The sequence below is a fragment of the Bidens hawaiensis genome, unplaced genomic scaffold (assembly GCF_021521415.1).
Source record: "Bidens hawaiensis isolate Kalapana, Puna unplaced genomic scaffold, B.hawaiensis_p1.1 tig00050427_1, whole genome shotgun sequence".
Classification (NCBI taxonomy): Eukaryota; Viridiplantae; Streptophyta; class Magnoliopsida; order Asterales; family Asteraceae; genus Bidens; species Bidens hawaiensis.
This window is the reverse complement of record NW_027499015.1, coordinates 39993-64267: the sequence shown is the minus strand read 5'-3', so window position 1 is coordinate 64267 and position 24275 is coordinate 39993. Positions and strand designations below refer to the sequence as shown.

Here is a 24275-nt window from a genome sequence, read left to right as displayed (position 1 = left end):
TTGTTATTTGATTATTCTTATTAAAAATTAAAAAAAAAAACAAAAACTGTAAAAGTGACTGGGCGCCACGTGGCGCATAACCCCTGGATGTGGAGAGTTATGACTACAGCCTGTTTTTGTACAAAACCATAACTCTGACTGGACGCCACGTGTCGCATAACCTCTGAATATGAAACTTCATGACTACACATGGTCTAATATTACTATTACTTTTGATGTGATGCTTTTTGACCAAATAACAATCCAGAACAAGTATATATTAATTATCTTTCATTATGAGTACTGTGGTAAGTGATATATATGTTTGTATAAATATAATATATACACATGTTTTCTCAAAATTTTTTAATTAATATTTATTTATTGTATCTGTTATGTTACAATGTTGATAATTTATAAGCAAACTCATAATAAACAATTATTCAAATTATAAAGAACAAACAAATTTTCTACGTATTGTACAAAGGACATACAAAGGACACTTAACGTACAAAGCGTACAAATGATTAAATACAGGTTGCGTAATTGATAACATAGGTTGCCTGATAATTTTATAAGTTGCGTAATTTTTAGTCATATAATCTTTTTTACATGTATTGTAGTCTTTTGTGCGTACTTAATTAACTTTTATGCGTAATTGGGTCAAAAGTTTCAAGCCCACGTCATTGTAAAACCAAAAAACCGCCCATAGCCAAACCGAACAATACGTAAAACTAAAAAACCGAAAAATAAAAACTTTAGTTTAAGCCAAAAACCAACCCAAACCAACCATGCAACCGCTTATAAAAATATTGTTTTGGTAATCATAAGGCCGCCTGTTGCGGTATAAGTATAACGAAAAGTTTACCTGCATTGATCACTAATCCTTTGCTAAACATTGGCATATACCACCATTAGGAGAGTTGTTAGTAACCTAACATTTAACAAATAATAAAAATATATATTAATAAAGTGTTACACCTCAACCAACTTTATGATATATATACATATTAAAGAACAAAAATGTGCTAAAAGTCCTACAAAACCATCTTTATTTGCTTTACAAGCTACACTTACAACACGCGCACTCGAAAACATACAGAACAACGATTACATTACTACACTACGAGGCGGAATAACACCATACCCCATATTATCTGACTAGCATATAACCTCAAACGTTGTTCACCGGTCCATTTTGGCAAAACGTCCCCTGATTCTTGTCCTGCTTTCAGCCCGTACCTTTCGTGACTCGTATCTAATATGCTTATCATACCTGTTATCGCACCAAGAACAATCGAAAAATAACCTCAAGTCAAGCTCGGGTTTATACACCTACATATAATTTGCAATGGAGTTCTGAAACCGCCTAAACAAATGTGAACATTAGAGTCGTTCAAAAAGCTCACCACTCGTGTTTTGGCTTGAAAAAAGCTTTCTCGAAATCGACAAGTTTACAAATTATAAATTATAAATAATGAATTCTGTATACAAAGTCTGCACAGTGTTTATGTTAAAAATATTATTATATTGTTTTTTATATTTATATATAGATATATATATATAGGGTGAGGATTCTAAGAGAACTTTTTGAAATTGAGAACTTTGAAAACCATTTTAAGTCGCAAAAAAACCTTTTAAAAAATTATTAAAAAAATATATATAACGAAAAAAAAAGGAAATTTTTTAACAAGGTAAAAAAACCAAAAATGTTTATTTTTCATCCCGGTTTCATAAAAAAAATCTACTATACACATGTATATTTGTATTTAATCTCAATTTACATAATGTGCATATATATATGTGTGTGTGTGTGTGTGTGTGTGTGTGTATGCGTGTATATATATATATTAATATGTTTAAGAAATGTAAAACTTAATTTTCACATATTTCAAATAAACAAGTCGGCTCGAGTTATTCACATAACTCGAGCTCAACATTTCAGCTCGGTAAAATAAGCGAGCCGACCCAAGCTGGTTCGTTTAACTTCAAGCCCGATCCCAAGCCTAATATAGCTCTGCTCGTTTACAGCCTACTAAGTGATACTTTGATTTCAGATCAAACGATCAAGAAACCAAAATACCGAATACAATTTGTGGACAATTTCCGACCCGTTTGACACGTTTTAACCATTTTTATTAAAACCTCATCGCTTGACCCGTTAAGAGTTGAGACATGAGTCTAGGTTAGCCCAGCCCGCTAAAGATCGAATACAATTTGAACCATTTCCGACCCATTTAGAGTTAAGACATAAAAGAAAACAACTACCTTCGGGATTTCTTCTTCTCTTTATATCTAGTGAGTGCTATCTCTCTCTCCTGGCTGTTAATATCTCGTAAACCGACACCATGAAAGACTTGTATGCTTTCAACAGCATCATGATGCGACTGATCTTCGTAATTAGCGTTTATGTTGCTTGAATCATTAAGATTGGTAGTTTTTTGATCGGGAACTATGCAGCTTCCATCGGCATTACGTCCTACTAATGGATCAGAATAAAACTCGTGATCCACAGCATCCGAACCATCCGGGCACCATTGGAATGTATTCGTCTGTAAATACAGAAACACCGTCAGGGCTGTTTAAAAAGCTCGTGGCTTGCTTGAGAAATCGATAAGTATTGAAAAGAGTCAAGGTCAAAGGCTTGATTTGGGGAGTCAAGGTCAAGGGCTAAACTATCATACTTTTTTCAATAAAATCAAGCTTTCGGTTTCTGAAATATTATTTTCTTCCATTTTATATGCAAAAATTAATATATAGAAATATAAAATTTTAAAGAATGCACGAGCAGGCTTGACCTCAATATTCCAGCTCGTTAAAATAAACTAGCCGGCTCAGCTTGGTTAGTTTACGCCTTACGCCCTAGTCACTATGGACCGAATGGACACGAGTCACACGACAGACAGGTTAAACATGTACATATGTAGATTCGGTTATCCTTTTTTTTCATCATTTTTTTTTAATTTTATAAATATTATGAACAAAGAACAGTCGGAGACCCAAAGATGATATTATTATACCTCGAGTGAAGAGATTAGATTCTCATCAAACTTATGTTCCAAGCCCGAACTCATAACTTGGAGTTGGAAGCTTTGTTCAGACGGAAACTCAAACTCGCTTATTGGTTTTATCATTTCTTGGCCACTCGGATCAGATTTTGCTAATTCTCGAAGCTGGTTAAGAAGTTCGTCTTTATACGCTCCAAAAGCAGCATTTCGGTTCTGAATTCAACAAAAACAGCCTAAACAAAGTTAACAAAAAAATAACGAAAAGAACCACAAAAATATAACCTTTAATAATACAAAAAAATAAAGACACATAAACATAATAACGAACCACACTTACCCAGTATTTTATTTATATTTTTTTACGAGTACAGCAATCCAGATCATGTAAATGATATGCCTGGCAATTTTGACCCGCTATCCTAAAATTGGGTCGATAACTGTCGTTTTTTCTAAAATCATTCGGGTTGATATGGTGGTTGTTTATTCGACACTTGAGTGCACATAACCGATGCCGAAAACCATAACTAAAGCTGAAATGTACCGTAGTTTAAAAAAACGATTTTTTAAACCAACCCGTTTTAACCAAAGACCCGTTCCGACCCGAATAAATTTCCCTTTTTAAATCAACTCGTTCCCACCCTAACCTGAACTGAACCAAAACAACCCTTTTTAAATTAGCCTGTTCCCACCATAACCCGACCCGAACAAAAATTAACCCTTTATATATCAACCCGTTCCCACCCTAACCCGACCCAAACAAAAATTAATGCTTTTTAAATCAACCCGTTCTCACCATAACCCGACCCGAACGAAAATAACCCTTTTAAAATCAGCCCGTTCCCACCCTAACCTGAACCGAACCAAAACAACCCTTTTTATATCAACCCGTTCCCACCCTAACCCAACCCGAAAAGATAACCCTTTTACGTGGCCCGATACACGTAACCACCACCAGAATGTGCATAACCAACATAACTGAAATGTAAAGTAATTTAAAAAAACGTTCTTTTAAACCAACCCGTTTTAGCCCAAAACCTGACCCAAACCAAAATAACCCTTATCAAATCGACCTGTTCCCACCCTAACCCGTTCTAACCCAAACCCGACCCGTTCACCCGCCCTAGTAAACATTAACCAACAACTCAAACAACAAGTTATACCTTAGGAAAAGGCGGAACACCCATAGCTTGATAATTATGATCAAACCCACTACTCACTATCAAATCATCAAGGCTCACAAACCCCGGAGTCTCCCACACAAAACAATCCTCAAACCCGCCACCCGTCCCACCCGACCCATCCTCCCCTCCAAAAAAAAGCCCCTTTTTACTCAAATCCTCAAACCCGAAAACCGCCAACAAGTCCGTCACCGACGGACACCCCGTAAACCCCTCCAACGGCCTCCGATCATGCACCGGAGAACCCGACTTAACAACATTATTATCCACGTCAATATCATTATCATTATTAATATTATTATTATGGGTTTCCCAATCGCAATTCGGGCAGTGAACGACGGCGTGGGTGGAGCAAAAGATCGAGGCTGGCGAGTTATCGCAGCGGTCGCAGAGTAAAGATCGAGTGTGTTTGGTGAATAATGGGTTTGTGGTGTGGACTTGGCGGTCACAGGATATACAGAGCTTGGCTGTGTCAGCTCTGCAGTATAACAGTGCTGTTGATTGGTTGCAGAAGTCGCATAGGCGGTGGTTTGTGGTGGTTTCCGGTGGCGAATTAGGCATGGTTTTGGGTTAAAATTGATGAAATTGAAGGTTAATTTGGGGGTTTTGAATGGAAATTGAAGTGGGTTTGATGAAATTGATGAAATTGAATGTGAAATTGGGGTTTTTGGATGGAAATTGAAGTGGGTTTGATGAAATTGCATGTGAAATTGGGGTTTTTGGGTGGAAATTGAAGTGGGCTTGATGAAATTGATGAAATTGAATGTAAAATTGGGGTTTTTGGACGGAAATTGAAGTTGGTTTGATGAAATTGATGTGAAATTGGAGAAATGTTATGAAATTAAGAAGTGGGTATGGAAGAAATTAGGGTTTATGGGTTGAAAATGAAGTGAAATTGATGAAATTTGATGAAATTAAGAACTGGGTATGGATGAATTTGGTGAAATTGGTGAAATTATGAACTGGGTTTGGAATAATTTAGTGAAATTTGGTGAAATTGGGGAAAATTAAGAAGTGGGTGTGGAAGAAATAAGGGTTTATGGGTTGAAATTGAAATGAAATTGATGAATTTGGGGGAAATTAAGAAGTGGGTGTGGATGGAATTAGGGTTTATGGTGAATAGGTTTGAATAAATTGGGGATGGAAGGAATATGCTTGGGGTTCAAGAAATGAAGATGAAGGAGATAAGTGTTGACATGGTGATGATATTATTATTATGTAGACTCGGACTGACTACTAGTAAAACAATTTTTTTATTTTAATTTTATCATTTAGAACACCGACTTTCTTTTATTTAAACTACTATACTTTTTAAATTTAAAGAGGCCCGATGTCACACTCTAATCATATTATGTTGTCTTAATCGGATCTACGTTGGATTCAGAGTTTGGTTTGGGTGTTCCCCCACCATACCGCCGACTGCCACTTGAAAGCCGTTGTGCCACCACAAGAGCATAATTACCTGGCGTAACACACGGTGGGACGGACACTCGGGTGGGCTCAAGGTTCGAACTGACAATCTTTGCAAAAGGTCTAGCTCAAATCTTCATTGCCAATATCCTCTAAATGTGAGACAAGTGGGATTCTAACATGGGTCCCCACTAGAGAACCCATGCCTCCTACCATTAGACAACAAGTGGGGGATACTAGTAAAATTATTATTATTATTATTATAACGGTCGACGAATCCTTTAAATGAAACGTTGGCTTATGCTCATGAACACTCACTCGAATACGCGACAAAGCGGTGAGGTAAAACTTGTTCAATTCAGTTATCCAAATAATAAACGTCACCTACGCGTCTAGTCTCTCATCATTATCTGATGTCGTCTAACTAATGAACATCACCTACTCATTTAGTCTCTCTCATATATTACTCCAATCACCATCTCGTTGGCTTCACATGTTACATTATGATATTATTATTTAGACTGACTGCTTGCAGTAAAACTACTGTTTTTATTTTTGTATAACTAATATGGCTATTTAATTATTTTTTTTACTATAAAGGTACTAGTTACTTGTATGATATTATGTAGACTGACTGCCTGCAGTAAAACTACTGTTTTTATTATTTTTTATGACTATTTAATTCTCTTTTTACGATAAAAGTACTGGTTATTTGTAAGAAAGTGTGTAAGTTTGACTGAATAATATTATTAGAAAGGTGTGGATAGGAGTGACGTGGAGGTATCTTGAACACAAGACTACATGAGTTCATGTGTTTGGTCTTATTTTATTTTTTTACTACTATATTTTTTAAAATTTAAAAGTTGTTCATCGCATGAAATTAATAAAGGTTTATAATTTATAATCATTATCAGGGTTGTTTTTAAAAATTCTTAAAAAATTTTTAAACCAAGCAAAGAAAATAATCGCCCTAAATCACAGCCGGGACATCTTGAGCTCGGCCCGATTCTAAACCGAGTTGAACAGTATAGCTCGCACTCATATCAATATGACTCGAATTATTTCATTAGAGGGAGCATCCGAATTTGAATTTAAAATAAGACTCGAAATTATTATGTATAGGGAGTTTGAAAGCCTGGATTTACTTCGGCGACGTGGAACAACCTTTTAGAGGAAGATAATAAATAGGATACAAGGAAAATAGAAGGGTGTCGATGACTAGTCTTGAACCGCATACCTCTGTATCTTTAGAGATGGTTTTTTCATCTGCTAAAAGATATGTTATACTGAATAAAAATTGTTTTTTAATTTTTATACACTTTTGATAATACATGGTCATAGGTTATAATCTTTTTTTTTAATAATAATACGATGATGGTAGCTAGATACTTTTTAGAATAAAAAATATTAATCTACATAGTATATTTTTCCAAAAAGCAGATTTCATTAAACTAAAAAATCTACACTGTACATAAAGGACTTTTTTTCTTTTCTTTTCTTTTTTTTTTTTAAGAAAATGACATGTCACATAAACTGGTAGATTTAAATAAAAAATATGGGAAATGAAATTAAAAATTGAAAAGGCAACCAGAAGTTTCTTGGACTCTTTTCTCGACTATTTTAGACTAAAGTTAAGCAAGTCCCACACTTTATTATTAAATACATTAATTATATATTTCCTGCATTATTAATACTGAGATTTTTGTGATCTTCGATTCAATTCTAAGACGTTCGAGTTTCACCATCAGTAGTTATTCGGATGGGTGAGTTTTTCACGGAACTGGAGATAACTTGGAAACGCTTAAGGGCCTCGTATTGTTGTGTTGGACCATCTGACGGTGACCTTTTGCCATTGAATCACCCCGTACAAAGTACCTAGACAATACTATGTTTGTTGGTTGTTTAAAAAAAGATGTATAAATAATATCTGTGAGTTACTCGATTTAGTAAATATAATTATTTAGTAAATATAATTATTTACTAATCTTAACTTTTTAAATGTTGAGAACTACGAGAACTAAAAAAATAACATAAGTATACTTTTTGGTGTTATAAAAAGATGGTTATATAATCGTCTACCCATTATCTCATTAAATCATTAAGTATTAGATACAAATACTTTAAACGGTTGGTTCTCGTATTTTTTAACTAAATATTGGTTATGAAAAAATTGTGTCCATATGGTTAATACTATAACTTTTAACCATGGTTATGTGTGATTGATAACTAATTACATAGATTTACATAACTATTATATGACAATTCTACAATCTATAACAATGGTATACAAGTTATAATATTATTTATCTTATCACTTTTATTTACACAAATTTAACCACTTTGTTGAAACTTTGAACATTTTCTATAAGTTTTACAATTTTAGCATGGCTTGTTCGTGGGACAGACAAACTAAACAAGAGCTTTAGGCATACATTTAATTAAAGTCTTCAAATTCAGAAAAATAATAATATCAAATAAATATAGATTAGTTCTAGTGGTAAACTTGTAATTGCTTAACTCAATATTATGCATTGGTCTGATGGTAAGCTTATGATTGCTTAACTGTATCTCATGAAATCAAGACTGGTTCTAAGCGTGTTTATTATTATTATTATTATTCACAATTATCATTAGAGGGTCACAAAATCTTTGACTTTGAGCCCAACCTGAATTTTAGTTATAAATATTTGTATAAAATAGTTCAATGAAATTAAAAAAAAAAACCAAGTAAGCTATTGTAATCGTTTAAGTGATATCTAACTATACTAATAAAAGAAAATAATGAAGATGATGTGACAATCCCATATTCATTCTTGATCTAATCTTTCTTCTCATTCATTTGATTTATCCATAGGTTATGGAGCAAAACCATATTGACAAATGGGTTATAATTTCCTTTCCAATTCTTTAATCTCTCATTTAATTCTACCTAACAATCCATGTGTCATGGGTCAAGATAATTTTGGCAAATGGGTTATAATTTCATTTTTAATTATCTAATTTCTCATCTTATTTATTCTAAAAATCCATAGGTCATGAGACAAAACAATTTTGAGAAATGAGTTATAATTTTCATTCTAATTTTTTAAAGTTTTATCTCATTCATCATAGTTATCCACGGGTAATTGGTCAAATCAATTTATGCAAATATTGTATATATAAAATCGATTTTGTAAATTTGAGATTATAGACATCTTATTGTTTGTACTATATATTTTATTTTTACTTTTAATTTTGTTTATTTCTTTCAAATAATTGATTTTTTTATTTTTATTATTTGACAAATCCCGTATAATACACGGATTCAAAAGCTAGTAAAATTATAAATGATAATGATGATGTAACAAGTGACGAGGGTGATTGTAGTCCACTAATCTAAAAGGTTAAATGATGAGGTCACTAGTGACGACACATAATATAATTTTCATTAGAAAGTTATGATCTTAAGTCAAGTCTTAATCCAACCATAGTTATCAAAGGTTGGTAATTGTGTCATATTTTTGTATAAAGAGTTTTAGATATTGATGAGTTTTAAATTAGTGGATTAAGACCGATTGGATTATAGTTGGTGATTCACTAATTTTTAAACTTTTCATTTACTTTAAATGTGTTTAGGATTAAGACCGAACGGATTATAGTTTGAAATTAGTTTAATTTAACTATAGATATCAAAAGTGGGTTATAAGACCGAACGTTATTGGGCTGTGAACAGGGGGCACGTGCCCACAACCGTTGCCATGTCACTCGCGGAAATCATAACGGGCCCAACAAAAGGAACGCTAAGGGGAATAGGGTGAGCCGGTTTGTGGCCGTTGTGGGAGGGGAGGGAATGGATAGGGGCGTTATTGGCTCACCCATGACAACAAGCTCAAATAAATGAATCTTGATGGTGACTTTAACCACAACAGATAGTCTAATCAAATTATAAACATGCTAAACACACTAGATTACTGTAACAATGGTTAAATGGATTGTAGATAAACATGTTTAATTGAATGTGCTAAACATGATATCCTGAATACGGCCAAGTTTTTAACCAGGTTAGATATAATAACCCAACATCTTATTATCCTCGTGTTATGTTTCAGGGTTTGTTCAAAACTAGAACTCGAAGACGGATGACAACCTTTATATTATTTTTGAAACTACAAATTTTGTTACTTTCGAAGTTACTATTGAATGAAGAATAAACGGTAAACAAATGTAATGGTAAACAATAAAGCTGAATATTTTAGGGTGTTACCCACGACGTTAAAACAGCCATGTGACACCACTTTACACGTTTAAAAGCGGTAAGGGCCATTAAACACCGCTGGAGGGGTGGGAGCGGTATGGGGTTATCGTTGTAAAGGACAAACAAGGTGGACGTGACCACCCCAGACGTTAGCCCTCAACAAACAGCCTAAACACTAAACAAATGTAAAAACAAACAAAACAACCTTTACTTTAATTATTTGTTTATAAAAACATGGGAAGAAAATATTTTATTTTATTCCAAAAAATGGTCCAGCCGACTTTGACTAGAATTTGCACTCTCATTTTGACCCAGAATATTCCAACACATTAAATAATTTGGGTTCACACATAAAATAATTGGGTTCACACCATATATTATATATTTTTCTTAGGCTGAGGGGTGTGGAGCGCGAGAGGGGGCGCGTGAGCCCATCCGCTCGCGCCCCGGGGCGCGAGCACCACACCACCGAGGCGCGAGAGGGGCGCGAGAGGGGCGCGAGCACGCAGACCAAGGCAGGCGCAAGAGGGCTAGCGGGTGAAAATGGGCGTAAAGTTGGCCTGGGAATGCGTGAAGAGCCGTTGGGGCTTAGAAATAGAGCCGTTGGCTCTTTATTTTTATTAAAAAAAAAAAAAATTTCTCTATAAAACCAATATCACATACCACCCAAAACCAATATCACATACCAATATCACATACCACACCCAAAACCCAAAATCACCCCATATTCCAAACCTTTTTCTAAAAACATGGCTGGAAATTGGTACCCAAACCCAGATTCAGATTACAGTTACGACGATTTATGGTCGGCACCGGGCCAACCGATGTTTTATTCGGGGTCGCAACAATCATCCGGCTTTCAACCATCAAACATACAACCGTCTCCTAACTTTGTTGTTCCGGAGACACAAGAACCAGAAGGTGAAGCTGCGGGACAAAGAAGACGCGTCCACCGGAAAAAACAAGTTGCAACGGACGGGTCGGGTTCGGCTTCGACTGGAAGGACGAAACGGAAAACCACTCCGTGGTCATCGGATGAGAAGGAATCCCTGTGTCGGGCTTGGATAGTCATTTCTGAGGATCGGCGTTGCGGTAATTGTTTTAACGTTTTTAAAAATGATTTTTAATAAAAAAGTTAAATAAAAAAGTTAAATGACTTACAAATTTATTTATGCATTTTGCAGCGGACTACCAAAAGAGCAAGGTCTTTTGGACAAAGGTTAGGGAGACGTTCTATTCGCTCGTTGGGAGTACAGAGCGGAACGCCGATATGATTTCGGGTCGGTGGACCGAAATCAGAAAATTTGTCGGCTTGTTTACTAATCTGTTCAACAGGAACGCCGGTCGTATGAGACCAAGTGGCAGTGACGATTTGGCGGTTTATAATTTCACTGTCGAAGAGTGGAAGCAGGAGTGCCTGCGGAGGTATGGGACGGTGAAGACGTGGGACGATGTAAAGGTGTGGGAGAGGTTGAGAAGGTGTTCTAAGTGGGTTGAGCTGGTGGCGCCGGACCTTGATGCGGAAGTAGGGCCGAAACGGACTAAAACTAGTTCGTCTGGAGCGTATAGCACTTCCGCCGGGTCGGATTGCCGGGTTGGATTCGACCTAAACGTTGCGGGGGAGGAAACGTCTTCACCGCCGAGGAGGCGGCCATTGGGAAGGGACGCCAGGGGGAAAAAACCGGCTGAGGGGGAAGCCGTAAACATCGCCGATCTTGTTGAATCCCTCAATAAATTCAACAAAACCATGGAGGTGGTCTCTAATGACAAAAAGGAAAAAAAAAGAATGAGAGATTTGGACTTCCTTACAAGAGACTTCAGTAACCTAAATCCGGTCGACCCAATGCTGATGGAAAAACAAAAGGAACGTATCCGTAAGAGGTTGATCGAAGAAGACCAAGCCGAAGAATAAGAATAATGTTTTTTTTTAGTACTTTAATTTTTTTTTAGATATTAATGTGTTTTTTTAATTAATGTGTGTTTTTTTAAATAATTTATGAGTTTTTTTAATAATACGTTTTTTTAATACATTTATAAAAAAATAAAAAAAAAACCGCTCGCGCCCCCTCTCGCGCCCCTCCACACCAGGGCCCGGGGCGCGAGCACCACAACCAACACCCATCTTATCAAGTTTCTCTCTCTGCCACACGTCACAATATTATTGGCTGGAGCCCCCACTCGCGCCCCCTCTCGCGCCCCCCACATCATGGCATTTTAATTTTAGAAAAAAATTATTTGAAACAGTATATCTTAAAACAAGCATTAAGCATATATGATATATTTTAAATTTTTCATGTTAATTACCAAATTTTAATCCATTATTTTAAGATATATCCACTCTAACTAGTTAACTACCAAATTGCAATTCAAATGTTGCTTTAATGCATCAAACATGATGTTAGCACTAAGCAGTCGAGCATGAATCGAGCTCGAGCTTAAGAATCTATCTATAAATTGAGTTTTAGCTTGAATTTAGCTTGTTTACAATCGCTGCTAACAAACTTAAATAATTAAATGTAATTGCAAAGCCTACTTTGATACAACATAATCAACTTTTTTCATAAACTAAAAAAAGTATATATACACATTTATGACTTAACCCATGTAACTTTAATAATAGAACAGTTGGATTCAAAATTTAAACTATGATTAATTTACTTGTAATAAATTACACCGCTAATTTGATCAATGAGAATTTAATGACGTGGGAACGAAAGCCATCAAATGACTCAAGAAACTCGGTGATTAAAATTAAAAGCCTGAAGAACCAAATGGTTCAAATAAATCTTAATCGATGTTCTAATAATATAAGGGTCAGGCTAAACGTACCCCCACCATTGCTATCCATACACCCTCCCTGAACTTTCATTTCCCCTTAACATTTGTAATTGACATGTTAGTCCCTCTTATTTTATTTTATAATTCTCTCAAAATATTAAATAAAAAACCATTAAGTTTTATTTTTGTTTTGCAGTTTTTTTTATATTTTTTTATTGATATTATTATTATATTTCTTTAAGATCTTATTAAAAGTTTGTTTATTTTCTTACATGTATTAAAATCTTTTGTATGTTTTCTCTAGCTAGTTTTTCATTTTTATAAAATATATTCAAAACAATTTAATTTTCTTTTGTTATGTTTACTTACATGAGATTAATGTTACCTGAGAAAAGAGCTATTTTTTTGTTTATCAAGTTGTATATTATTTAATTTTTTATTTATAGAAAATAATATGATTTTTTATAAAAGAATGTAAAGTATCTCTTAATTTTTTTTTTAAAAAAGCGCTCTCCAAAGAGAATAAAACAAGTATAAAGAAACAGTTTTTTAAAACAAGAAAAACAACGTTTTTTAAATAAGAAAAAAAACCATTTTTCTAAGTAAGAAAAAATATGTTATTATTAAAGGCTTTTAAATATACATAAAAAGATAAATATAAAAAAAAATTGTTAAATAAAAATAGAAAAAATGCTTTTATAAAAATAATAATGATAATAAAAAATAACAAAATGACAAAAGAAACAACAAAAAGGTCTAAATTGTATGAATGTAAAAATTGAGGAAGGAGGTATGTTTTGTAAAATGAATGGAATAGGGGGTCAATTTTTTCTTTGAATTTATATTTTTTTATTTTATTTTAGGTTAGTTAAACTATTATTCTCACCTATAAGTTGAGATTTAGGAAGTACGTTTAGCAGCACCCATAATATAATCTCAAAAGCTGCTAAAATATAAAACCTAAATCTCAACTTATATGTGAGAATCATAGTTTAACTAATCTAAAATAAAATAGAAAAATATAAATTCAAAGAAAAAATTGAACATACTTTCTTGGTCTTTTTGTATTTGTTGTCATTTGTAATTTCACTCGAAATTAAATCATCATAGATTTACACTCGTTTTACACTTTCCATTTGATTTCGCTTGCAAGGAAGATATATTTCTTCATTTCATTCATAATCAATATTGTGAGTGAAACCAAGTGTCAAGCCATGATGAATTGATGATTATAGTAATGAGATTATCATTCACAATGAAAGTGAAAGTTAGAAGTGTCATTGATTAAACTGTCAGTATGTGACATTATCAGCCAATGGTTAAGGTTCAATTAGAGGTGCACAAATCAGGTATTTTCAAGAACGGGGTAAAAACCTGTTTTGGGTATGGTCAACAAAAGTCAAAACCGGGTCCGGGTAGGAACCAGTTCCGAGTATAGTCGGGTATTTGACCACGTTTTTACCGGTTCCACCGGGTTTTTTTCGGGTTTTGGGTAGGGTTGGGTTTTGACCGGGTATTTCCAGTTCCAGAGTAAAATCCTATATCTAGTTCTATCCTATATCTAGTTCTACCCGCTAGTCGAGTACGGGTAGAAACCGGTTCCGGGTCGGGTACGCCAAGTCGGGTCCGGAACCGGCCATTTTGTGCACCTATAGGTTCAGTTAACCACTATAATAAAACATATCTCAATTCACGTCGTTAACCAATCGGTCAAAAAGCCCATCACATGACTTAAATAAACACGGGTTGAGACCAGTGGCAAATCTGCGAAAATTTCTCACTGGAATACGAACGGACCATGCTAGAATGGGTCGGGTTAAAAAAGTAACATCGAAAACAAAAACACATCCAAACATTATATTCGAGAACCCATTAGTCCGTTACTGTGCCTGATTACAACACTTAAAAGAAAAGTGTCAAGCCATATATCTAATTACCTATGGATTTTGCGAAACAAAATACTCGACTATTAATGCATGTTTAAGTTCGTCTCTCCGATTCGTCTATGGTTCCAATCCTTCGGGTATTGTAAGATTTACAATGACTGCACTTATGACCAAAAATGTGAAAGAACGCTTTGCTAGTATTGTGACAGTCGTTACACAAGATAGAAATCTGCAAACCGAGAATAGTTTTGGTTTAAATATTATAAAATTTTAGTTGGATGTCAAGTAAATAATCAGTATAGACAAAGAATTACCTCGTATCGGTATTCTTCAGGCATGACAGTAGCTTCGATCTGTCAAATTACATAAATAAGACGTCGTTATATACAATAATTAGGGGTATGCGTGGTGTGGTTCGGTGCGGTTTTTGGCTAAAACCAAACCAAAAACCAAAAGTTCGGTTTTTGAGTTTTTGAAACTGTTCGGTTTCGGTTTTTTTCGGTTTGGTTTCGGTTTTTGCCATTTGAGCTTGAAAATTTTAAACCAAAAAAAAAGTTGGCAAAAAATAATAATTAATTTAGGTATAAATAATTTTGTTAATTGTAAAATAATAGACTATTATACATTTGATCAAAAATATTGGAGTTACATATTTATTAAATTCTTATAAATTACTTAATATAAAATATAAAAAAAACAAAAATTTAGGAATTCAATTCGGTTCGGTTTTTATTACATGCAAAACCAAAACCGAACCGTTAGTGCGGTTTTTACAAAAACATAAAACCAAACCATCGGTGTTTGTTTCGATTCGGTTTTTTCGGTTTCAGATCGGTTTTTCGTTTTCTTGCACACCCCTAACAATAATACAAAGATAAAAATTTAGTTACAAAAGAAATTGTACACACCTCTTGGTCCAATCTTTGCCATGTGCTTGACATTGCAGAAACCGACTTTGAGCATATGGGCCAACGGTATCTGCAAGATAAAGATACGATTATTAATAAACTACCAGTTCAAAATATTAATTATTTTAGGTTACTTGATTTTAATAATCTCAACTTTCACCTATTGGCCGGGATTAATCCCAACTCTAGAAATGTTTATAGACGATGGGATTATTAAAATCCAATAACCAATTATTTTATAACATCAGAAACTCGGTAAAAGGATAGTGAACTAACTGATCCTGGTTGATTAACTCCTTGTAGCAATCCAGATGGATAGCATGCCCACAAACCATAATTGTCGCGGCCTTGATCGAGTAAAAAAGAAACTACCAAAGAAGGATGTTTGTTTTCATCAAAAGCAGATCATATAACTATAATAACTGAAACAATACACAATGATATGATCCATTTCCTTAATGGGTTGACTCAGTTACGCCCTGCTTGCGGTGCGCGCATATAATGTATATATGAGTGAACCCTCGGGTGGGCAAAAGTGAAATTGCACTAATTTTGACGTTATTTTACTAATCTCGTGAAAATAACGTTAAAAGTGGCGGAAGGTTAATCAGGCATCATGTGCCATGTGGTGGCGTCGATAGCCGAAAGACAAGGGTACATGCACCGATCAGCCGGTGTCCCGATGATTGAGTGCTATGGCGTTATGTCCAAGGCTTGATGCAAAACTACTATCGAGCCGGGGGTCTCACCGGAAGCAGCCTCTCTATTCCTACGGGGTAGAGGTAAGGCTGTCTACATCTTATCCTCCTCAGACCCTACCATAGCTTTGCTATTGGTGGGATATACTGAGTACGATGATGATGATGATGATGATGATGGTCAGACGGGTAAAAGAATGGATAAATAGGGGATCAAATGAATCGAAAGCACCCAAAAGTGTATTTTTGACACATTATGAACTGTTGACATACCTCATAACATATAGGGCAGTGGTTTTTCATAGAGTTTCCGATACACGTGTGATTACCACGTAACTTTACATCAAAGCATGATCCTGTGTTCATAGACAACATAGTCAATGACTCAAGGTTAGTGTGTGTTAGGTGTTGCTAGAGTTGTAAACGAGCCGAGCCAAGTCAAGGTGGGCTTGGTTGGCTTGTTTGCAAGCCAAGCAAAGCCGATCCGGCTCGCTTATCTTAATGAGCTGCTACGTTGAGCTAGGGCCCGCCTTGTTAAAAGCTCGAGCCAGCCGGTGGCTCGTCAAGCCCGCTCGTTTATTTAAAAAAAGACTTATTTATATTTTGTGTTTTTTACACGCATTGATATATATAAACTACACAATACAAAATCTATAAACTACAAAATTCTTAATTTATATAAAAATTTAGATCATAAGTTATATATACTAAAAATGCCATATGACTTAATGCTGTAGCGTTAAAGTAAAATACAAACAACTTTTAACGTGAGAAGTGTAAGAAACATCAAAGTAATTATGCTAAAACTAGAGTAATTATTATCACGTTAAAGCTATGAACTACAGTAAAAATAATTACTCTAATGCTTCTTACATTTTTCATTTTAAAAGTTGTTTGTACCAGATCCCACCCCCATAAAAACATTGAAGGAAACATACAGGTAACTAAAAGAGCCGGAAAACCAAATGAAAAAATGAGCACGTACCACACTTTTGGCAATGGAAGAAATTTGTAACACCGCCAACTCTGTAGTCATTAAATTATGTCGTTAGCCTATCTAAAAAAAACAATCATATACAAAAATTAATAAACAATGTCACATTTCTGTTACTAACCTACAAATTCCACAATCATTGCAATGAAACTGTTCCTTTGAAACCTGAACCACAAAAATCAAAGTTACAAAGACACAATAAATATTAGCATATTGTTTAAAGATTAATATATAAAGTCATCCTTACATCATCATAGAACTTGCAAATTCCACAATAATATTCTCCCATTTTCACTCCACAGTTGGTACATATTTGAGCAACCTATCACATCAAAACTAAACATGGTTATAAAAGATTAAAGCATTTACATACATTCACTTTACATATTCCATAAAGGATTTGGTGACAAACCTGCTGTTCAGTATTGCAAATTGCACAAATAACCTGAAAAAACAAAAAATCATAAATACCTCGTGTAAATTAGAAACAAACAAATAATAATCTGGGTAGTCAAAATTGGTGTTAGTCGCCGATTAGTCGAACATTAACCGATAATCGGTGAGTGACCAATTCGATTTCAGCTAATTGGACCCAATAATTGGTAGGCGGTCAAAGCCGGTCTAAATCATCCAAATTTTAGTCAAGATCTGTCAAAATTGGCCAAACTTTGAAAAATTGCACTTATTAATCCAATCCGATTAATAACTTTAAAATTTTGAAAATTGTGTGCATACACACAAATACACATATATGTATATATATAACATTGAAATTCACATATAAAATTCCAATCCGATTAATCGCTATTCGCTGGAGGTAGCAGGGTAAACAAGCCGAGCCGAGTCCGATCTCGACTAGGCTTGAGCGCGGCTCGTTTTGAGTTACGAGAGCTCGAGTTCGGCTTGTGAGTCGTATTTTCAAGCTTGGGCTCAGCTCGTTTATTATCTATTAACTAACTTATATGCGTTTTTAATTATTTTTACAGAGAAAAACCTAAAACAAGCTTAAACTCGGCTGGAGCTCAGCTTTGCAGTGTGAAATTAACACACAAAAAGTCCAAAAGAGGTCAAACTTAAAAACACACAAGGCTCGAGCTCAGACTCGACAACCAAACGAGCTTTATACATTGCTCGATTAATTTTGAGCTTTTTACCAATCCAAGGTCTGCTCGTTTGCACCACTAGCCAAGGGGTGAGTGTATAACCGAATTAACTGAACCGTAACTGACTTAACCGAACCGTACAATTAACCGACAGTTCATTTATGGTATATGTGATAACCGAATTAACAGAATAATTAAAAAAAAACAAAATGAATACAGTACTTGCTTAATATCGTGACGAACGATCTCATGACGATCCTTAGGATTTGCCAATGCGTTCTACACATCAAATCATAACAACAACAAATTATTATTACATAATAATAATAATAATAATAATAATAATAATTAAACTTAATCAATCAATTAATCAAATAATAATAATAATAATAATGACGGACCGTGTATTCGTTGTGACAATGGCGGCATGTAAATATCTGATTACAACACGGTGCACGGATTTTGCATCGTCTCCGGTAATGATTACACCTATTAATAATAATAATAATAATAATAATATTATTATTATTATTCAATCCAACAAACTAATAATAATAATAATAATCGGAATGAATGAATTACCCGTGGAGCAGTTTTCCGACGTCGAGAGGATGGGTTTGAGGTGACGAAACGTCGTCGTTGGACATTGTTCCTGGTGGTTTTTTGTGTGTTTGTTTCAATGTAGAAAATGAAATGAATAAAGGGCAGTTTGGGGTTTCTTTATTTAATGTCAAGTGTCTTTAAGATTCGAGCGCGACTATACTCGAGTTTGGCTTGTTTTGATTTACGATAACTCTGGTTTGGCTTGTAAGTTGTTTTTTTAGGCTCATGATCGGGCTTGGGTTCAGCTTGTTTATTATTTATTAACTATTAGCTAATTTATATATGTTGTTAATTGTTCTTATATATTTTGGAAAAACCTTGAAAGCGTCTAAGATTGACTTTAGCTTGTGTAGTACCTTAAATGGACTTGAGCTCGGTTGTGTAATGTAAAATTAATATGTAAGTTTAATTGAGGAAAAAATTTAAAAATACACAAGGCTTTAGCTTTGGTTTGATAACTAAACGAGTTTTATGTGAGGCTCAGGCTCGGGTCGAGCTTGAAAAAGTTCGGATCATTTCAACCTTTTTATCGATCTGAGTTCGAGTAGCTCGCGAGCATGAACGTGCAAAATAATAAATTTAAATACCGAGTTGTTTAATATCTACAAATTGATAGACGCTCGATCATCACTTGAAAAATACTTGTTTGGTTTCGGCTATACCCGGTTTCTAAACAAGTTAAACACGAGCAAATGTGTGCTTGGTTGGTTGCTTAGGCTCATGTTATGTAATCCTTGATTCCATATTCCAATTTCAACAAAATTCTTGGAATCAAACCGATTAGGGATGGAATTCATCGAGTGCTCAATCCAAATATTACGCTTATAAATTTATTATTAACTTATCTCTTAACACACCACAATAGTTTAACCGCTAAACACACTTTATACAGGATCGTGCACTCATAATATTATATAACTATTAAATGTTGAACAACAGTTGTCTCACATTCTTCTACTGTAGATAGATTTTATTATATTTTATTATTACTTTATGTTCTCATCACCTGTCATGAGGACCTAAAAGTACAATAACAGTTTAAATAGAGACTAAACTAGAGTTACAAATTTAATGAATAGAAATACATAAACGGACCACAGTATACGTAGGGTAAGTCCAAATAAATCTCTCATGTTTTTAATCTTCATTAAATCCAATAAAAAAACACGTCTTCAAGTAATCGGCTCCAAACCAAGCCTCCACAAACACGACAAATATTAACAAATTTGTCATATGTGAGACATGAAATAATAATAATAATAATAATAATAATATATCAAATAAACACTACTCAAAACAAGTGAAAAAATAAAAGATAACACAAATCAACTCATTTATTAATAAATAAATACCTATCTAATTTAGTTTCTCAATATTATTCAAATTCATCAAAGCATAAAGGATGCATAAACACCTCAAACAAACTTTTGCTCTACAAGCTTTAGGTTTAGTGAGTTTGACCTATAATTGGTCAAACTTCACACGCGAAACGTAGATCACCCACTCGAAAAGATTAAAGAAAAACCGATTATAACAGGAGACCCTTTCAAATACGACATCAAAGTGATACCGAGATCATATAGTCACGTAGATTTATAAGATTGTGCATCCACATGAATTCAATTTTCCCTTCTCGTCTTGTTTTTTGGCTGCATTGCATAAAAGAAGGATTATAAGACCATGTATAATGGGCGATTAAATGGGGCGATTTTGAGAAGGAACACCGCCCCAGGCGATAAGGGGGGGGATTGTTTTTTGTCGCCGGCAACCTTTAAAGAATATTATTATTATTATATTGTGTTTTGTGTTATATATAAATATATATGTATATATATATTGTGCTACAACACCACTACACCCCTAAAACAAAAACTCACCATTTGCTGATTGGGCGCCATATGACACAAATCGCTCCATTTTGTAGCCCCTCCACTACACATAGCCTAAGGGGATTGGATATTGTTTAGAAGTGGTAATTTTGACCCGTTTACAAATGTGTCGATTTAATTTCAAACGACTCAAATCTGGTTGATTGAATGAGTCACTAAGTTAGACGGGTCGAAAGTAACTAACACCTCTGACCTCCTTCATTGCTTTTTAAAAAAAAAACATTTTAACAATATAGTCTTCGTAACGTATTAGGTACCTTTATACGTGTCAGTGTAAGCATATAGACATGAAAATGCATTAATGAACTCACCAGACTTTTTTTTAGCGAGAACGGGTTGAATCACAACATGCATCGTGATTACTCCACCTGCAAATCCGCCATTACGAACCCCAGATTCTGATAATGTCTTATTATTCTCCAAAACTTTTCCCAAATGTATGAGCTTTATGTCATTCACTGTCTTCGGTACTACAGATTTACCTATTAGAAACACTAGAATTGAGTTTCTAAAAAATACCTTTTTAATAATCAAACTTATATATAAGTTTAAAGATAAGGATTACTTATTCAGACATCTAAATAAGTAATTATTTTAATTTTTATAAAAGAGTGAACTGCGGTTTTCGTCCCTGTGGTTTGTCCAAATTGCGGTTTTAGTCCAATAGTTTCAAATTTGCGTTTTTCGTCCCTCTGGTTTCATTTCACTTGCAATTAAACCCAAACCCAGTATCCCCATTAAGTCTGCTCGTTAAACAATCAACATGCCTCTAACGCGAGGGGCAATATTTTGTCATTATACTTCCCAAATAAACCCCATCCAGTCTTTATTTTGGGAGTATAATGACAAAATTGCCCCTCACGTGATGGGCATGTTGATTGTTAACGAGCAGACTTAACGGGGTTCGTGGGTTCGGGTTTAATTGCAAGTGAAATGAAACCACAGGAACAAAAAACGCAAATTTGAAAATATTAGACTAAAACCGCAGATTTAGACAAACCATAAAGACTAAAACCGTAGTTCACTCTTTATAAAATTTTCTTTCACATAAGCATTTTTTGCATACGGGACATCTGATATGATATCAACCAGTGCCACATCAGCAATTTAAGTGCAAAAACAGTTAAAAATGAGATTGGTTGCTAAGACTTGTAATATACCGTAAGTTTGCTTCCATTTTGCGCCTAACTTAATATTACGCCTAATTAGCCCATGAACTTATGAACAAGAAAATATTATCTCAAACCTTGAGGCCACTCGGAAACAAGCTTTTGCTTAAGAGCAGATACAGTAGTTGAAGACGCATAACTGCTATGACTTATATCCATTCCATCATATATTCTGAATTTAAGTTCGACATACTCGGTGCCTTCAGCCATTATATACAATCACACACTACAATGTCTCTCCCAATTTACCTGCACAAACAATATCTCTAAACATTATCATGCCTTACAAAACCGACGATAAACTGCTAACTAATATAGTTACGACACTTGATATAACCTTTGTTCAATGAAGAAACCCAAATTATTAATAAAACTAGAGCATGTGCATAGCATGTTATAAAGCAACATGTCCTTTTCGTTTTCTTCTCTCTCATTATCCTATGATTGCTTGGGTGAGACGGATTGGTTGTATGTACTAAGAAACCTTTCACAAGTATGACCACTTTATCTTTGTCAATGAGGGTGTGTTGTTTGAAATGTGTGTTTTGAAAGTGATCTTGTGATACTGAATGATCAATCAAGTATATAATTTGGATGTTTTCTCTTACTTGAGGTTGTTATATTCGCTTATAACAGTATACGAAAGAGTAAAATAAGGGTATATGCAGTTTTACTTCCCTATAATAGGCGTGTGCATAAAACTGAATAAACCGAACCGGAACAAAAATCGACAATGTGGTTTTATGTTTTTGTAAAATCTGAACTTACGGGTCGGTTTTGGTTCTTCATGTTATAAAACCGAATCGAATTAATAGGTTTTAATTTTTTATTTTTTTATTTCAAGTGATTTATAATTAATTTAATAAATATGTAACTCAAATATTTTGGCCCATTTGTATAATAATCAATTAGTTATTAATTAGCAGCATGATTTAGGCTCAAATTCATTATATTAGGCCAATTTTTTTTGTTGGGTCCAAAAAATCAAGCACAAATGAATAAACCGAAACTGAAAAAACCGATACCGAATGGTTTTCATTAATTTAAAACTGAAGTTTAGCCAAAAGCCGAACCTTGCACACCCCTACCCTATAATATTAAGAAATCAACTTTGTTGTAGCTGTTATTAAACTGATTGATTATAAACAGATACTTAGGTTACAAAATCACCATCCAAATACTGTGATCCTAAACTCACAACCTTACCAAAACAGACATTTTTGCCCATTTTTTTTCAAAGATAGACTTTGACTTTTAACTTACGACTCTCTAGACATCCCTTCTAAACCAATCAGATTGCACCACATCACTCATTAGTGTAGCCAGCTAAGGCGGCTAAGCCTTAGTCGGCACTTTTTGGGCATTGAAAATCATAAAAAGCCAGTTCAAACCGGTCAGGAGATGACACGTGCCCCAAGCAGACTAATTTAAGGCTACAAATTCAAGTTTTTACCCGTCTACAAGCAGACTAATAACTCGACGCCGGCTTAGCCGGCTTCGAGATTCCTTTTTCTTCTTTTAGACGGGTAAAACTTAAATTTGTAGGCTAAAGTTAGCCTGCTTGGGGCACGTGTCATCTCCTGACTGGTTTGAACTGTCTTTTAATGATTTTCAGTGCCCAAAAAGTGTCAGCTAAGGCTTAGCCACCTTAGCTGGCATGTCCCTCGTGACGCAATCCGATTCGTCTAGAAAGTTGTTGGCAAAAAGTCAAATTCTAATTTATTTATTTATCTTTTTTATAAAAAAAGGGTAAAAGTTGTCTCTATTATGTTAACTTACTTTCCCCTAATATTGACTTATCCAATTGTGTAAGGAAACAAAAACAGTATAAGAGACAAAATGAAGATAAATCTATGTTGAATTGAAAGCCAAACCTGGTAAATTCCGTAATGAATAGAAGTAGCAATGGATGACAATAATAATAACAACAATACATCTGAGTCACAACAAGATAACCACTTCATATGATCCAATCCAATCCAATCCAATTGCTGGATACACTAATTCCTCACTGCAATTCACACACAATATAATAATATATGTATATTAACAATTGATCGAGAAACACTAATTTGTTACTGCGATCAATAACAGGATATGTGAATTAACAATTGATCGTAACCTAATTTCAGAAACGATAATAATAATAATAGAGCGAATAGTTAAATTGAAGAGATATATATACCTGACTAATTACGTCATTTGATCATAAGCTTTGATTGATTTGATTGATTGATTCAAATGGTTGAAGAAGAGCTTTTGGTTTCAATTTGGAGAATATTATTTTTTATTTATTGTTATTTGTTAACACAATTTTTCAGTTATAACATTTTTAAACTTTTGTAACCAAATTTATTTTTACCGCCCGTATCGTTTGGTGGGCGTGGGGGTTAGGTTTTATCCGAGGAATCCCTCAGTAGGTGCACCGTTAGGGGCTC

General features: G+C 34.4%; 3 protein-coding genes across 3 annotated transcripts; all 3 read right to left on the bottom strand.

The window, feature by feature from the left end:
• Positions 1 to 940: 940 nt before the first annotated feature.
• LOC143598486 (zinc finger protein CONSTANS-LIKE 13-like) lies at positions 941 to 4860 on the bottom strand. Its single transcript, XM_077076691.1, has 4 exons — positions 4148 to 4860; positions 3000 to 3200; positions 2248 to 2531; positions 941 to 1255 (listed from the first exon to the last, which is right to left on the bottom strand). The coding sequence occupies exons 1-4, from the start codon at positions 4724 to 4726 to the stop codon at positions 1165 to 1167; spliced, it is 1155 nt and encodes a 384-aa protein (XP_076932806.1). The 5' UTR covers positions 4727 to 4860; the 3' UTR covers positions 941 to 1164.
• A 9397-nt stretch (positions 4861 to 14257) lies between these two features.
• On the bottom strand, positions 14258 to 18834 carry LOC143598482 (E3 ubiquitin-protein ligase MIEL1-like). The gene is made up of 12 exons (XM_077076688.1): positions 18759 to 18834; positions 18578 to 18665; positions 18399 to 18455; positions 17486 to 17518; positions 17321 to 17395; positions 17195 to 17238; positions 17065 to 17105; positions 16353 to 16435; positions 15658 to 15749; positions 15382 to 15451; positions 14788 to 14826; positions 14258 to 14702 (listed from the first exon to the last, which is right to left on the bottom strand). The coding sequence occupies exons 1-12, from the start codon at positions 18821 to 18823 to the stop codon at positions 14568 to 14570; spliced, it is 822 nt and encodes a 273-aa protein (XP_076932803.1). The 5' UTR covers positions 18824 to 18834; the 3' UTR covers positions 14258 to 14567.
• A 1260-nt stretch (positions 18835 to 20094) lies between these two features.
• On the bottom strand, positions 20095 to 23845 carry LOC143598481 (membrane-anchored ubiquitin-fold protein 3-like). The gene is made up of 4 exons (XM_077076687.1): positions 23712 to 23845; positions 21915 to 22086; positions 20980 to 21150; positions 20095 to 20428 (listed from the first exon to the last, which is right to left on the bottom strand). Exons 2-4 carry the CDS (start codon positions 22045 to 22047, stop codon positions 20373 to 20375), a joined length of 360 nt encoding a protein of 119 aa, XP_076932802.1. The 5' UTR covers positions 22048 to 22086; positions 23712 to 23845; the 3' UTR covers positions 20095 to 20372.
• Between the last annotated feature and the right edge of the window lie 430 nt (positions 23846 to 24275).

Bases quoted from the DNA above. Each gene is read 5' to 3' on its own strand.
- LOC143598486 (XM_077076691.1), bottom strand. From the start codon at position 4,726: ATGCCTAATTCGCCACCGGAAACCACCACAAACCACCGCCTATGCGAC. The intron at 3,201-4,147 runs GTATAACTTGTT...TGTTGAATTCAG, and splicing joins GTGTTCCGCCTTTTCCTAAG to AACCGAAATGCTGCTTTTGG. The intron at 2,532-2,999 runs GTATAATAATAT...CTGTATTTACAG, and splicing joins ATCTAATCTCTTCACTCGAG to ACGAATACATTCCAATGGTG.
- LOC143598482 (XM_077076688.1), bottom strand. From the start codon at position 18,823: ATGTCCAACGACGACGTTTCGTCACCTCAAACCCATCCTCTCGACGTC. The intron at 17,396-17,485 runs GTTTGTCACCAA...TTGATGTGATAG, and splicing joins TTTGCAATACTGAACAGCAG to GTTGCTCAAATATGTACCAA. The intron at 15,452-15,657 runs GTTAGTTCACTA...TTTATCTTGCAG, and splicing joins GAGTTAATCAACCAGGATCA to ATACCGTTGGCCCATATGCT.
- LOC143598481 (XM_077076687.1), bottom strand. From the start codon at position 22,047: ATGGCTGAAGGCACCGAGTATGTCGAACTTAAATTCAGAATATATGAT. The intron at 21,151-21,914 runs GTTTGAGATAAT...TGTTTCTAATAG, and splicing joins TGTTTCCGAGTGGCCTCAAG to GTAAATCTGTAGTACCGAAG. The intron at 20,429-20,979 runs GTGAGTTCATTA...TATGCAATGCAG, and splicing joins TCTCGCTAAAAAAAAGTCTG to CCAAAAAACAAGACGAGAAG.